At 34.5% G+C, this 16040-nt stretch overlaps 1 protein-coding gene across 1 annotated transcript in view; it reads right to left on the bottom strand.

Moving 5' to 3' along the window:
- LOC140150131 (putative E3 ubiquitin-protein ligase UNKL) overlaps nucleotides 1–16040 on the bottom strand; it is a 38057-nt gene continuing 22017 nt past the window's right edge. Inside the window, 8 exon segments of the mRNA XM_072172139.1 lie at nucleotides 1–6127; nucleotides 7252–7413; nucleotides 8012–8107; nucleotides 9823–10083; nucleotides 10359–10543; nucleotides 13974–14147; nucleotides 14381–14504; nucleotides 14792–14959. Of these exon segments, the coding sequence (XP_072028240.1) occupies nucleotides 5951–6127; nucleotides 7252–7413; nucleotides 8012–8107; nucleotides 9823–10083; nucleotides 10359–10543; nucleotides 13974–14147; nucleotides 14381–14504; nucleotides 14792–14959 (1347 nt within the window). The 3' untranslated portion in view covers nucleotides 1–5950.

Below are 16040 nucleotides of genomic sequence, written 5' to 3'. Positions count from 1 at the left end.
TGGTTTTGTTTCTGTTCTTTACTCCTTCCCATTCAAGGAAAACATGTCTATACGAAGTGTGAACTTATCTGGAGACTGGAAGAACCACCTATTTCAAAAAATACAATTCCTAGTCTCATTCTAAAGTTTATAAGATAAAAGATGTACATGGCTGCAAGAGGACATGAACAAAATTAGAACAAAAAATTATTTCATAAAAAATCCCCTTTTGTATATCTTTACAAAATGGTACAATTCCTTTCATAGGTGAGCTATTCAATAAAATGTCCTTTATAACAATCAACATCATTGTTTAATATTTAAATCCACAATCAACTTCTGTCCTAATAATAAGCATTATGATTTAAGAGATTGGACAAACAATTTATTATAATGCAGTTACGACCATTATGTAGATAGAAAACAGCGATACCAATCCTGAATCAGGCTTAAAGCCATAATGTACGATCTTATTATAGTTATAACATGAAATTGGTTAAGTTTTGTCAAACCTGATTTTTTGGCATATTTGTAATGTTAAATTTGTTGTTTTTGTTGGTTAACAGAGCAAAGTTTGACAAAGTCTTCCCATAGAACTGTACGTTGAATGGCCAAAATAACCAGTGGGATTCCTTTCACTTTACCTTGTTATTTCAGCTTAAAATGGACAGCAACCCTAATACCGGTAATTATTACTAATATTATTTCAACATTTTGAATAAAGAATAACAAAATTAAAATTTGATGGAAATCGTACATTATGGCTTTAATACAAAGCTAACTTGACTTTTGTGAAGCTAAATAGAGGGTTTTTTTTTTTAAAGAGAACAACATTCATAAAAGGATTCCAAAATTCAAATTTATGTATTTTTCTTAAAATACAAACCATGTTCTGAGGGACATAGGCAATTAGGCATACCCAGACAAGCTGTTCTTCAGGACTTATTCATTTCATCCGACCTGCTTTCCTCTCAGAATTCTTATCAAAATCAAGTTCACTTCAAGTTTGTTATGTTTGTACAAATATAACATGCCTTTCATGCCACATGAATCTGTATAAAAATCCCTTTAAAAGGGACAAGCAAGTTTTTGTTGGAATAGATAGAAATCATTTTGTTGTTGGGTCAGTCAATATGGCAACTAAATAGCGAGCCCTATTTTAAATTTGTTTGTTTCTTTTTAATTATTGGGCATTGAGCTTGTCATACGATAATTACAACACTCAAATAAATTAGTAAAAGATCATGCTATTTATGTTTCACACAACTAACATACTCTCTAAAGGTTTTGTTTTGTCATTATTTTAACCTGCATAATGAAAAAGACCAAATTGGCTATGAAGCTTACAAACAGAACTATTACATCATTAGTGCAACATTTACCTGAATCCTTCACTGTACATTGCTTTTCAGTGTTTTAACAACAGGTCATACATGCCATGAGGATTTTAAAGATGGAATGACTTCCAACTATTATGCAGCCGCAAATACGAACTTGACCATACCCTCCCTCCTAGTTGTTGATAAGACACCTAATGAACAAAATTGTAAGCGATGAATACTTTCAAAGTTTTAGAAGTGGTTGACATTTCTTTTGAGGGCCAATCCATACCTACAAGTTACTGTGGAGCAAATGGTGGATGAACCCTTCACCTATCTTCTTAAAGACAAAGAGTGAATATTTCAAATTTGACTAATTTTAGGGTAATTATGTATTTGATAAGGTGAATTACAGCGGGTGTTTGAACCTCAAGGGTAGGTCCAAAATTGCCATTGCCTGCTGCAATAGAGAAGTACATATCTGGCCAGCATCTAGGCTGCCACCACACCCCTGATCTGAATCAATGTACAAAATCTTACATCAACTTAATCTACTTGCACATTCATAGCTATACATCATGGTCCAATTTCACAAATACAGTCAACGCAATGGCCCACATTAATGCTCCAAGAGTGTTTGAATCTTGTGATGAGTTACAGGCCTTTCTGAGATCAGATGCTACAGCATATTATGTGCATTTTTGTGAAAAAAATATGCCGCAATCTTGCTTGAGTATTTCATTCACTCTACGACATCTAGAAGGCTATAGCTAATTCTCTACTGATACAATATACATCTATTTATCAGACTCATTCATCTTATTCTCATAATAGAGTTATTGAATTACAGTGTCACTCCATTTGCTTTAATATCCTTGCTTACATTAATATAAGATTTTGTTGCTCAATTCTGTGCCATATTGAAAACTGGATGCTCCAAAGGTGACTGTGAAACTGTATTGCAAGGAAATGTGAAACTTAGCAACTTGCAAGGGGGGTATTAGTAGGCTGAAGGTTCCATTCACTACTGGTGCTGGTAATTAACAATTCCTCTGAATTAAGCTGTCATCAGTTGTTTTACATACCTCAGATTGTTTTCTTTGGTGAAACACAATAACCCCTCTTCTCTTCATAATTTAAATTAAAACCTAGCAATAAGCCTGCAAATGTACAGGAGATAAGCCTGCAAATGTACAGGAGATCAGCCTGCAAATGTACATGAGCAACAGAGAGTTAAAGCTTATGTTTACTTCCAAAAGCTCTTTTATATTTAATTGGTTGTACCAAAATACTTGCTATAGTTTTCAGCACAGTAGGCCTACCTCAGCGGTTTGCCAATTTGGCGCAGTTTATGGTGTATACGGAAGTGGGGTTCTTATTGGCTAATTGAATCATGTCATCATCACATCGGCACCTCATTCGCTGGTCAAGCTGCGTAGCATCATGTGACCTAGTTCTTTTACGCAGTAATCAGACAGCGCAGAAAACACCGCTGAAGTAATTTGCTGAATAGAATAGTGATCCAATATTATACTGCACGTAGCATCAATATTGGCTTGACATAATGTTAAAATTCAAAAACATTTTGACGAATGCAAGCCCTTCTGATCAAATTAGAAAAGTGTACAATGGAACCAGATCTCAACATTAATTCCGCTTGTGCTTTTGAAATACAATCTGTGTAAATGAAATTACATTACTCTCTTAACAAACACACTGAAGCTTGTTTAAAGCCATAATATACAATTTCAGTCGCATTTTAATTTGGTTATTCTTGGCCAAATATTTTGAAATAATATTAGTAACTGTAAAGAAGGTTTCCCTAGTCATTTGAAATTGAAATAATTGTAAATTGGGAGAAGTGTAAGCCTTACAAATATGCCCAAAAATCAGGTTTGGAAAAAAATTAACCAAATTCATGAAAGATCGTACATTATGGCTTTATTTACACTGAAAAGTGTCAATACAGACACATTTCAATGCATAAGCTGAAGCTTCATCAAGCCCTACAAAATGTCTACCCACTTCTTTTCAATAACCTATTTGGTTCAAGGTGTAGGCTCACATCCAGTTAAAAACTCAATACATAACATGTACATCAAGTGAAGTGTATCAGGTTGCTTGAATTTGGTGAAAAAAAGTTCATATACCTCACAAGGCAGCCACAAGAAACAATTTTTCTTTTAAATATCTATAAACAATACTGATCCACCTTAATTATGTGAGGAAAAATATTTTCATATATATAGACAATGCTACAAAGTGAAACAGGTTAGGCCCAATAAAATATGCACCTGTTTCATCTCAATTATTTTAACCAATAAAGTAAAATGTCCTAATAAACAAATGTCTTAGACACTCATTTCATTTTTATTTTGCATCATTAGAATTCACTGCAACTAAATTAACCAATATCAATTGTAGGACATGAAGATAAATGCAGACATGTTGATAAGGAAAAGTGGGTCATATCCATGGTTGGTACTCAAATCTAGAGTTAAAAGATTTTACCACATGACATCAGGCTTTCTGAAAGTTACATTGACATTATTTTGGGTAGTTTTACAATCAGGGAACATCATTTAGTCACACAAGGGATGTGAACTAATGTAATTTGATTAACTATTGTGTGTTGAACAAAAAGCTTTTCTATGAACCATAAAAAATGCAAATGGAATTCTGTTCCCCAACAAGTGAACACTGAGTAAATATTAGTGTGTAGGAAACAAAATGTTATTCTTTTTTAACTATGCATTACCATGATGCATTTGATCCAATCTTTAAAAAAAAGTTTCAAATGTTACTTCTGATTTCTCAAACATCAGATAGACTGTGATTATTACGGTACCCAGAAATATATACATAATAGGGTATGTATGAATCAGAGATGTAACTGGGTAACAGATCCATATCCTGAAAATTGATCTGGCCTTTGGCCTTGGGGAATAGACTAATCAAACCTACAAATAATTTGAATGTTGCTCTTTTTATGCTGGATATCATCGTCCAATTAAAAATTGACATTTCCATCAAAATCAGGAAAAGTTACATTTCTCATGAATAGTTCCAGTATGATAGTTGTAACCCATGCAATTCTAATGAAACCAGTTGATGTACCAACAGTTCGATGTAAGTTTTATACAACCATGAACATGACCCAACAGTTCCTTTCTTCAACATCATCCTTACTCAAAAACAAAATTTACATAAATTTATTAAGCAGCCAAAATACTACAATATAAATGGAAAAAAAATAATAATAAAAAATAAGCACCTTAAAATCTAACTAGTTGGGTTGTTAAAAGACGTTATAATTCATCTTGCATGCAAGTCTAAACTTCAGTCCTACTACCTGAGAATAAATTTAATAATAATAATAATAATAATAATAATAATAATAAACACAGGAAATTATCATGGAAAAGTTAAATCTTTGGGGACAACTAATAATTTACACAACACTAACATTATAGCAACTGCCTAGCATTCTAATTGTTTAAAAATCGCTACGTACAAGGCAGGTAAATAACAAAGCAATGAATTTTTTACACACAGAAAAAAAGATACAAAGACAATAACCAAAAATATTCATCTAAATTTAACAGATAATAACTATCGTTAATGAAAAGACACTTTACAATTGTCTACAATTATTGTAAAAACACTACACACAATTCTGTTGTTCAATGTGAACGAACCCATTGGAACCAACTGTTTTTCTTTTATATAACTTTTTTTTACTACCTAGAGAGAAAAAAATAATTCTCTTGTAAAAATACTTATGCTGCAAACATTCTCCTACACGTTTTTCAACTGTAAAGTTTAACATTACAGTTGTTAATATTCATTAGCTATCACCCCTATGCTTACATAACTGGGGAAAAAAGTAACTTGTGAGAATAAAATAATTGATTTGACATACTGAAAATATTTCAAGTACCTGCAAAAAAAAACTATGCAAATACACCATCATAAAGTTTACCTCTTTGTGGTTGGGGTGAAAATACTTGTTGTTTGAAGGTTTAATAAGTGTCCGCTTGTCAAAATATTTCTAACGTGTTTGTAGATATTGTGAATATGCCATGGCAAATTTTCCCTCACAACTTAAAAAGTGAAGATTGAAACACTGAGAAAGAGAGAGAGATGGTAAATGCAAAACGTCACTTGTCTTTTTGAGAACGCTTCAATAAAGGTGTATTTCATACAGAATGCCACATGATACTCCAACGATGGAAAATGTTTCAGAATATTTGTAACTTTATTGTTAGTCAGCATGATAAAGTGATCTTTCTCAATCCAAATTTTTTCATATCAGAATATACTTTTTAATGCTTAAAGTCGCAAAAATATTACACAATTACAATACCAAAACAATTTCAAGTGTCTTTTTTTAATCTCCTGTAAACAAAGTGTACACATTTTAAACATTAGCAGATTCCCACATTTTTCTAAATGTATTCCCTTCAAATTTAATGTGGAAAATTAGTTCTAACATCAAATTGACTGAAAAATACTCAACATTAAAACATATGAACATGGGTATCTATCATGGAAGCATATGTGGCATTCTGTTACTCAATTCTTTAGTTTACTTTTAAATTGATAAAGGATTTAGGTTTTAAAAATGTAATATTAATTTTACCTAACTGTGATCAAAGCGGTACTACTATAGACACCTTAGTAGATATTTGTATGTGACACACAGGACACTCATTTTTAGTAGGGGAACACGTTTCGCAGAAAACCAAGTGTTGACATGGCAACACGGCTACTGAGCGGTCACGTTCCATACAGATCAGACACCTCAAGGCCTCTTTGGTGTGTATAACCTGAATTGAAGAACAAAAATACAAAGACATAAATGTCAAAACGTTTTGCTACAATGTTCAATTTATAAATACTTAGTCTTGTGCACTTAACAAAAAAATACAACTAGGGAGTTCTGCGCTTTTTTTTTGGGGGAAACAAAAACAGAACAAAAAAACCCAGTTCAGACACACAAAAATCACATGAACTGCAAGAGTGAGACAATCTTTGAAGGCCATCTTAATTAAATCCCATGTCTCAAAGCTTGTGAGAAATTGAAAACCTAATGCGGATGCGTTTTTTTTATTGTAGTTTTTTATGTTAATTTTTTTTATGTGTCAGTACAGGATTTTGGACAAGAATTTTGTGCAAAAATTATCCAATGTTGTAAATGTTGGAATAGTAGACCAAAAAAAGTCACTTATACAAATTCTTCTTCTTCTCTTTTACTGTTTTTGTGTCCAAAAAATCTTACACTTATGATCGAATATGAATTTTGTGTTTTATTTTTCGCCTTTTTGTTTAAAAAAAAAAGAATTTTTTGATTTTCAAAGAGGACTACGTGCACGATTTTACTAACACGGGCGGCAGCTTTGAGACACAGGATATAATTAAGACAGCCTTAGTCACAAGTTATTAAGAAATTGCAAACAAATTCAAACATTTGCTGTCTCATGTTCCCACATTCCATACACGTCACTAATGACGTAGGTATATATGTGGTTGTTATAAATGTAGTTACCACATTTGTATTCAGGTCCACTAGTGACATTTACCGCAACTTCGCTATGCACATGAAAACCACATCTACACCATCAACTAATTATTACCTAAAACTTGATATTGTCTTTTAGATTCATAGAAAGGGAGACATTTTGTTTGCATGTAGTTGTATGAAAAGATTCAATCCGAAGTCAATTGCGGTAAACCTTTGACGAGAGCATACTTTACTATGTACGCTGTTGTCAAGTCACTAATAACGCATTGCTAGTTCCAACTTCGTCATCATTTGCAAAAGTACGGCCTCGTTAAAAGTTCACATCATTTTATTGTATTTAGCATGATCACATAGATTATTTCAACCAGAGAGAGTATCATAATCAAAGATTTGTCTTATTTTGGAAACAACAAATGTCTAACTACTCACCTTTTCTAATCTGTCTAAATCGTTTTTGAGTTGGACCTGCAAATTCTTCAGCTGTGATAGTGGTAACTTTTCTAACTCGGAAACCTTGTTTAATACATGTAAATGTGGTCCACCAGTCAAACCTTCTATTTCTTGTTTTAATACTCGGGATTCTATTAACGCCTGTGAAGAGAAAGTAAACAGAATCGTTACTTGAATCCAAAAGCCAGAATTGTTGTTCAAATATTTCACTGCATACTTTAACTAAGAGTTTTGTACCCGTGCCCACATTTTAGAAACAAGAGCACCGGTGGTACATAAGCCTCGCCTGAATTGAGCATTCACAGAAATTCATTATTTGCTCTGAACAAATGATTGCAAACCCCATAAAATCACACGCCAATGATATTCTAGGAAATAAAAGAATTTCACACCAGTATCAAATAAATCTTCCAGAGACTGATATGGGGCAAAAAAATGATTTGTAGAATTGTATTCTTCTTGTGGTTATTTCCACAGAGTTTTAGTCAAATTGGAGTAATTTTCAATTTGATCTTTAGGTGACCCTTGACCTTGGAAGACCTCAGGTTATTTTTTGACATATCTCCCGAGCTTCGATTAAAGTGCAAAATGTTCCATGTATTCAATGCTGTCACACAAAAGCATACAAAACCAATGTCATATTTGCCTTGCTGGGTGCAGTGTGTATATGAATTTGGTAAGATCAGTTAATCTTTTAAAGGTGAATTACACCAACAATACTCGTACAATTGAAACCTACCTCATCTTTAGATTGAATAGCTGCTTGTTTATCTTTCTCAGCTTGCTTAGATTTCTCCCCTGCTTCAGTTGCTTCTTTTTTCCATGCATCACATGCCTATTGGATAATGGACACAAATATTATTGCATTTTATCCACCTTGGAAATGAAGAATATTAAATTGATTTGTTCTAAATATAAATAACAAAAGCTAAAACATACACTGAAGTTTTGTGTATAAATAGACAATTTGATAATTGGAATGATGCTACATTGTACAATCATTCTTTACATCCAAAATCTCAATGTAAACTTTGTGCATGTCTGTCACTGTTGCTAGCAGCAAATTTCACTTTAAATATATGTGCAATATGCTGCCACTTAGGAGCACTGGTAATGTTTAATACATAATACTGCTAATGTTATGTCCGGTGTTCGAGCCCCTGCATCTTTATGAGGATTTTGTTACCAGTGTATACTTGCTCTCACATGTTTTCAATGTGTATACTGTTCTATTTCACACCACCAAATAAGTATTATATGATTGTGCACCCTTTAATTTAAATTCTCAGAAAAAATCATTTACACCAAAAGAAAGCATTACAATGAGCAGAAATTTGACTAAATTTGGATTGGTCATGATTTAGTAATGTTAAATCCTGCAAGTGTACCACAGATGGGAGAGATCAAGTAATTTTTAAAGGTCAGGTCTATTGCAAAAACAAGTTTATCTCTATTCGGAGAGAATAATTATTACATTACAAGTTGACACTCGTTGCAATTTTTTTATGCATATTTCTCCTGAAAAAAGAGAAATTGTGTGGGTAAAATTCGGGCTTGTACGTGTTCTTTCCCCATTTGAAGCAAAATTAATTTTCAAGGCAGCGGGCTATGACGTAGGTAAATGAAGTGGACACTATATCATGCTCTCATTTACTTGTGTGACAAGTTTGACATTAGCAACAATGAGTTGTACTATTATTTGCCATAACAATGCTGCATAACAATATGCAGACTATTGCTCTCATTTCGGAGACTAAGCCCACACAGTATTGTTACTATGCGCGTTTGTTTTGTAATATTTCATCCAACTGAAACTATAATACTATAGCACAGGGAAATCAGATACATGAGTTTGTGGACTTAATTATTTATTTAATTTTTAGTCCTAATATTTCTCATGAATGAATTGTAATATCACAATTCACTAATATATAAAAAAAGAATCGGCTGATTTTATCCATATGTTTAAAAACCATTAAATTTGTAATACTTAATTTAGAGTTTTTTCTGTGAACAACAACAGTATACGTTCTGTGCATTGAGAATGCTTATAATCCCTTCTCCCAAAGCAGGCACAGAAATTTCATGATGTCAATTTTTTTCTAGGCCAAATCTGTCTTGTTCGAAGGAACGCATCGCTTAAGTTGGTTTTTGCGAAATTATCAATTTTAAACGTCTTTATTTTCTCAAAAAGGGAGTCATTTTCATTGTCCTCATAATATCAGTTTGCCAATGATATGATGATGATTTTGCAATAGACCTGCCCTTTAATGATTTTAAGCAGCCTTTTTCTTCTGTTTTCTATACAGAAACACTGGCATGGTTTTGCATGTAATTTAGGTAATTCCGCCATTTCCCGGACATAATAGACTTTGAGGACCTGTCGTAAAAAATAATGACTGTCAACCTATTTTTTCCCAGCCAGAGGGATAAGGCAAGGGCTGATTTCATAGCTGTCGCTAAGAACTGAGTCGATGAAATTAGTCTGAGAAACCAATAAGCACCCAAACCTGCAATGACTTTTAAGATGTTCCTTAATAAAATCTGTACCTGTTTAGCTTGGTTCCAAGACTCTTCCCAAGAATGCAGTTTACTCCTAAGATTAGTAATCTCCTCTTGTAACCTTTGACTGTCCCCTTCACTGCCAGTCCCGACAGGATTCAAGTTGGTAGATCCTTGTAATAACGGGGATTGTGGTCCCCTTGTTGAATTACTACCTGGAGGACTATTGGTGCCCAGAGGATCCAATATCCTTCCTAAACCCATGTGACGCATTACAGTGTTAGGTTGACTCATGAAAGCTGCTGCTGCCTGCAAATCAAGATAAACAAAAATATTGAAGACAAGGATCAAAGAATCACCCCTTATTTAAACAAATGCTCCTGTCAAATAAGCAACACATTCTGAAGAAAATTTATAAAGCAGCCCCCATAAAAATATCAATTCTTTAAGCCTTAATTGAACATGGCAGTGATGACCACTTGTTACGAAAGTCTGGTATTTATTCCTTGTTAGTTTATCCATAAAAGAGATCTATGTTGCAGCAGATAACTGCATCGTTTATACACATAATGGTAACTACTTACTTGAATATGATCTAATTGTTGTGATTGGAGCTGCTGGGAAAGAAATGATGGTGGAAGATTGGTCATGGGTGAGCCAGGGCTCTCAGAGACGTTGGATTTATGGTTAAAAGGTCCACTTGTCATACTATTACTACTGCTACCTGGTATGCTGACAGGTGCTGATGTTGTTGAACCTAAACCTAGACCTGAAATGAGTCAAATAACAAACAGGTTAATGATTAGTGTCCAACAATGCACATTTTTGTGCAATAAAGATCTTCACACAGTTGTTGGACGTCATTATTGATTAGTTTTTCTAACAAAACATATCATTTTAAATTTAGACTTGGACAATACTAACAGCTTTCAACTAATATGCATAGATACTTTAATGCTATTTTTAACATTTGGCAGTACAACTGTACAAGTGTCTACACTCTACTCCATGAAAATATGTAAATAAGATTTGAGATAAATAGCGCATTCACAGACCTGCCAACCTACCGAAGTCAGAAAGAGGGACATTGAGACCAAAACCTTGTACATGTACACAAACCAGGAGCGACAAATTCAATGACTTAAGGCGTGCAATACTTTCAGAATTTAGAGAAGGTTTTGTAGGTCTGAATTTATCACAATAGACTAAAGAGAATGCTAATAACAGCTATATAGCAAAATTTAAAGTGAAATTTGCATGATTTTCTGCTGTTCTTACATTTATATTTGCCATCACTGAAATTTTCAGAAAACAGGACTGTCCCTCTTTTTCACTTTAGTAAACCCCAAATGAGGGACAGTCCCTCAAAATGAGGGGCAGTTGGCAGGTATGCATTCAGTGTTCCCGTTTAGTTCAAAATGATCTGTCTCGTCTCAAGTTGAGAGTAACGCCATGTTGGAATTCACAGTGGCAGATTCTTAATAGCGTATGCATACACAAGTAGAAGAGCTATTTGTCCATACTGGGTAAACGCACCAATCCGAACTCTGAACTATTAGCTATACATGCATCAAACAACCATGTTGAACAAGTGTATTTGTCATCATTCTATTGGTGCACTATGTCCATTTTGAAAAACAAGATTAAATGTAGCTATGGGTGCAGCTAATGCAAGTTGCTACTTTGCACATGCACATACCTACGCTCTGCTCTTGATACAAGCTTGAAAAATGGTTCACATTTATCAACATAACAATTCTCTCCTATTTCAAAATGGACTGCACTGGGTGCATCTTGCACATTTTGCAACAGGTAGAGAACTTTCACTATGTCAATTGCTTGGATGTAATGCATTATGGCAGAAATGACTGCCATGATACAAGTTTAATATTTTAAACACAATTAAGACTAAAATAAGGACCATGACCTACTAAATGAATAACTGAGACTTCAATATTAATGGGTAAAATAACTAGTAACTTGCAATGTCATGCAATGTGAGCATTCTATATACACATTACTTAAAAACACTACACAAGTCAATAGCAAGTGAAATTAACTGACTGAGTATACTATTGGACTGTGTTGAAACTATATTTGAGAATAACTGAAAAATGATGTTGTACTCTTTTATACTTGGCAGGCGACTATATAAAGTATTGAACACATCATGACAAATGCCTGCGTTCCTGCCACTGAATCATAACAACGCATCTCGGAGGCGGTAATAGGACGTAGAAGATGTGTGTCATTATATGTGGCGTGTCTGTAAATGGTACAGTGTACCAGAAATTGTATTTCTGACTACAGTTATCTCAAAGGCAATTCATTATTGTTGTGCTACATGAATCTTGCTGCATAACATACTCGGTCTGTCAAGTTCCCTTTGCTCTATGTGTGCATAACTTCAGCATCACAAAGAGTACAATACAGAACAAAAGTATGTGCATGGCAACACAGAATTGAACAAATTCACACTTGTTAGTCAAAGTTGGTCTCAAAATTAAGCAGTTTGTGATAAGCAATCAACTAAAATCTGTTTACGATAATGTTATTCACATTTACATCAATAGTTTTTCTCACCCAACACACACACCAATACAAACATCACATGATGTCCTAACTACTTTAAGTATTTCTAAAACGTAAAATCCAACAGATGAAACACACGCAATCTTTATGTCCTCATACCATACTCAGAACATGAGCAAACACAACTCTGGGCATGCAATGTTGTCAAATGATGCAGATGTTTTGCAATATTCTTGCTCAATCGATGTAACCAATACAACTGCTTGTATGCAGTCAATTTTCAATACAGCATCTAACTTTTCATTACGTAAGCGATTGATCAACTCAAATTTTGTCATTGTATCATATACTCCGCAAATGGATTTTGTGACTTCGGAATGTGCAAACACAACATATTTATACAGTTTTAGCATCTCGTCAAATTTTAGTTACAAAGTGTGTCACAATGCTGCTTGAAAACTTAGCAGCGGTGCAACTCAACATTGCATACCCTCACTGAAAATACACACCAACTATGTCAAAAGTTACCTTCTTTGGAAAGTTGCAAGTACCATAAAGTAGAACACATTTTTAATTCAAATGTAATTTTATCTGCCTTGAGTGCAGTCACTGAACTAGACTACCCGAGGTTGTCTAGTTTTCCCACAAATGCACCTCAAACACAACTGATATACTACTGAGCGTGCAAAACTGGGTTTGTTCTCTTTCACATAAGTCCAATGTTGGCCTCACTGACTTGGTGCTCCACATTGTATCAATAGAGTAAAATGGAAACCTGATAAACTAATTATTGATACTGCTGTCAGTTTATGACAAGACTATGACAGGTATTTCTTTCATTCATTTCTATCTTGGACTAATCTTAACAACATAGGTTGAGCTGTTATAGGTAGTGAAACCTTAATAGTGATTAGCCACTACTTTTCAGCTTTTATTTCAATAAAAATCCAAGAACCCACACCACACATTCAGAGTCCCTTTTCATAAATTAAGATTTTGTTGTTGAGTATTTTAATGTTTGAATAGACCAATAAGTATCTAGACCACCAACTTTGGTGCCGGTGCGCATATTGAAGTTGTCACTGTATAGCAACAATAGAGGCCGTCAGCCTTTCGCCATCTTGTGGGTACAAATGCTACGCGTGTTCATGCGTCAGACACTACGCGCAGGCCGCAGCTTGCCGCGCAGCTGCTAGCTGTTATCACGCATGGAGATCGAACGACCATCTCAGCGTGTACCCACAAGATGGCGGCGTATGACGTCACGCTGACGGCCTCTATTTTGGCAAAGACACAAACGATTGTGTCTTTCTTTTTAGACATGTTTGAGTTTATTCATGTATGTGTTGAGAGGCTTCTATTTCTCTGTGCATGGCAACTCCTATCATCCGGTCAAAATATCCATGGATATGTGGCTTCACCTAATGCCATGATATGGCTGATGGCCTAGATACTTGTTTGTGTGCCCAAACACAATTAAACCCCAAACGTCATTGAGCGTACCTGATTCTAAACTTGTTTCTGTAACATGCACGTAACCCGTACATCAATTGTGGATATCTGAGAACATTGCCGAGATCTTAATCCCATATTTGATGAAAAAAGTAGTAATATATTACCAACTAAAAAGTACAAGAACAGCAAACACATTCTAAACTATAACTCACCATCAAAGATATTTTGGATGCGAGAGGACATAGCCACACCATTGGTATACTCACCAACAGGTAGCTGCCCTATGCTGGCCCCTGAACTTCCTACAGACGATGTGTCATTATCTAGTTCCTTTTCAAATGCAGCCACGTCTATATCATCAAGATTCATATCATCTAAAGCGTTACCTGCGGGTAGAAAACAGAATCAATCAACCAGTCAAATAGTGGCTGTAATTATTTTATAGAGTTGACAAAAATTAATTCTTTTTACTCAATACATACAAACTTTGTGCACAGTTGTGAGTATTAAATCAATTGAAACCGGTATGCAAAAAAATCCTCTACCTTTTCTGTACAGATGCATTTCCTATGATTTGATACTGAGAAAACAAATGAGATTGAAACCTTAGGCTACTTACCTATAACAGATTCCACCGTGTCACTAGTAGGATAAAACGGTGTCGCATTTACAGACATAGAACTAATGGAGCTGCTAGGATTGGTCAAACTACTTGTAATACTGGTCATACCTAGAAACATATTCTGTAGGTCAAAATACAGGTAATATCATTTGAGGGTAAGTATTGAATTGAAATTACATTAATAATCATTGTTCTTACTCAGTAAACTGTTGTAGAACTAGGCCTTTGGTCTTGTTCTAACTTCTACTTAAACAAATGGTAATACCAATGTTATATGAATCAATATGAGATTGAGATGACAAAGGTTATAACATAAATGTTTGGTTGTCCCCAGCTGCTGGACAAGACATTCTGTGAGCCTCATTTTTCTCTTAGTTTTGCTCTTACATCATGATACCCCATACTTACAAAAGTATTTTCTTCTCGTTCTGATCCTGGAGCTCTTTGGTATACAGATCCTATGTGTGAGCTCTCGGAAGAGTAATTACTAGAAGTGCTATTTGAACGGGGCTTGGCTATAGGACCCGGTACACTATTACTTGGCGTTGTTATTGTCATGTCACTGCTACTGATTATCTGCAGATTGAAGCAAACCCAACATATAAATAGTTAAGTCATTTTTTCATATTAAATTCCCAGTGCACAGGTAATAGAGGTGGAATAAGGCAAGTTTGTTTCCTGTAGGCGGCACCTAAACCTAAATGTATTTTCTTTTTATTTTAGAGTTGGGATTATGGTAACATACAGTAGGCCTATGCCTCAAATCACAAATACTTATTGTCAAATCAAGGCAAATAGGTTAGTACTATAAAAAGTTTAGGAAAATTATATTTTGATTTTCATAAGATATTTAGTGATTTTGTAATTGCTTGTAAACAAAATGTATGGAAACACCTATTGGGAAATGTCATCATTTTTCACTTGAAAATAATCCTTTTTTTCTAAATTGCTCAAATAAAAAAATAAAAAATGCTGTAAAATTGCTCACAAAAGTGAAATATGTGCTGCATGCAGGACACAAACTTTTCCTCCATCGGTCCAGATTATGTATAGGCGGAATAAAAAAAAAAAATATACCATGATAAACAATGTTACTCGAAAGAATGACATGTAAATTTCACAGAAATTCAAACTTTCAAGTGTCTTTCTCTTCAAAAAATACACTGGTGAGGAAAATTAATTGAGCAATCTTTAAAGGATCATTGTTTTAGTCACTGCACACATTTCTGCATGTACATTGTAGCTACCAGGGGCTATTTTAACGTGCCTCACTGTCACGTTCGTGCAATGAGATACAAGTGTTGATGAAGTAGAGTGCGTTTCAAAAATAAACAAGAGCACCAATGGCGCTGTGGCTCTGCGCTTTTTGGTGACAGTGAAAGTAATTGTTCTTGGAGTCGCATGGGCAACAAGTGAAATCATTTGTGTATGTGACAGATCACATTCCCCCAACAGGTACATCTGGTAGGTTGGTAGCTATCTCATTTGCAGAGCATACAATGATACATCAATCAATTTAGGGAATTAGCGACATGGATCGAAACGGGTGGAAATGAGTCCAAATGGGCCAAAACACATCAAAATATAATTATATACAGGCGAGTAGGCCTATGTCAAGAATAGTGTTAGTCTGAATAAGGCTTTGGCTCTAAATGGT

This window comes from Amphiura filiformis, chromosome 1 (assembly GCF_039555335.1).
Source record: "Amphiura filiformis chromosome 1, Afil_fr2py, whole genome shotgun sequence".
In the NCBI taxonomy this organism is placed as follows: Eukaryota; Metazoa; Echinodermata; class Ophiuroidea; order Amphilepidida; family Amphiuridae; genus Amphiura; species Amphiura filiformis.
The sequence above is the reverse complement of the archived record's forward strand: the minus strand, read 5'-3'. Positions and strand labels throughout refer to the sequence as shown.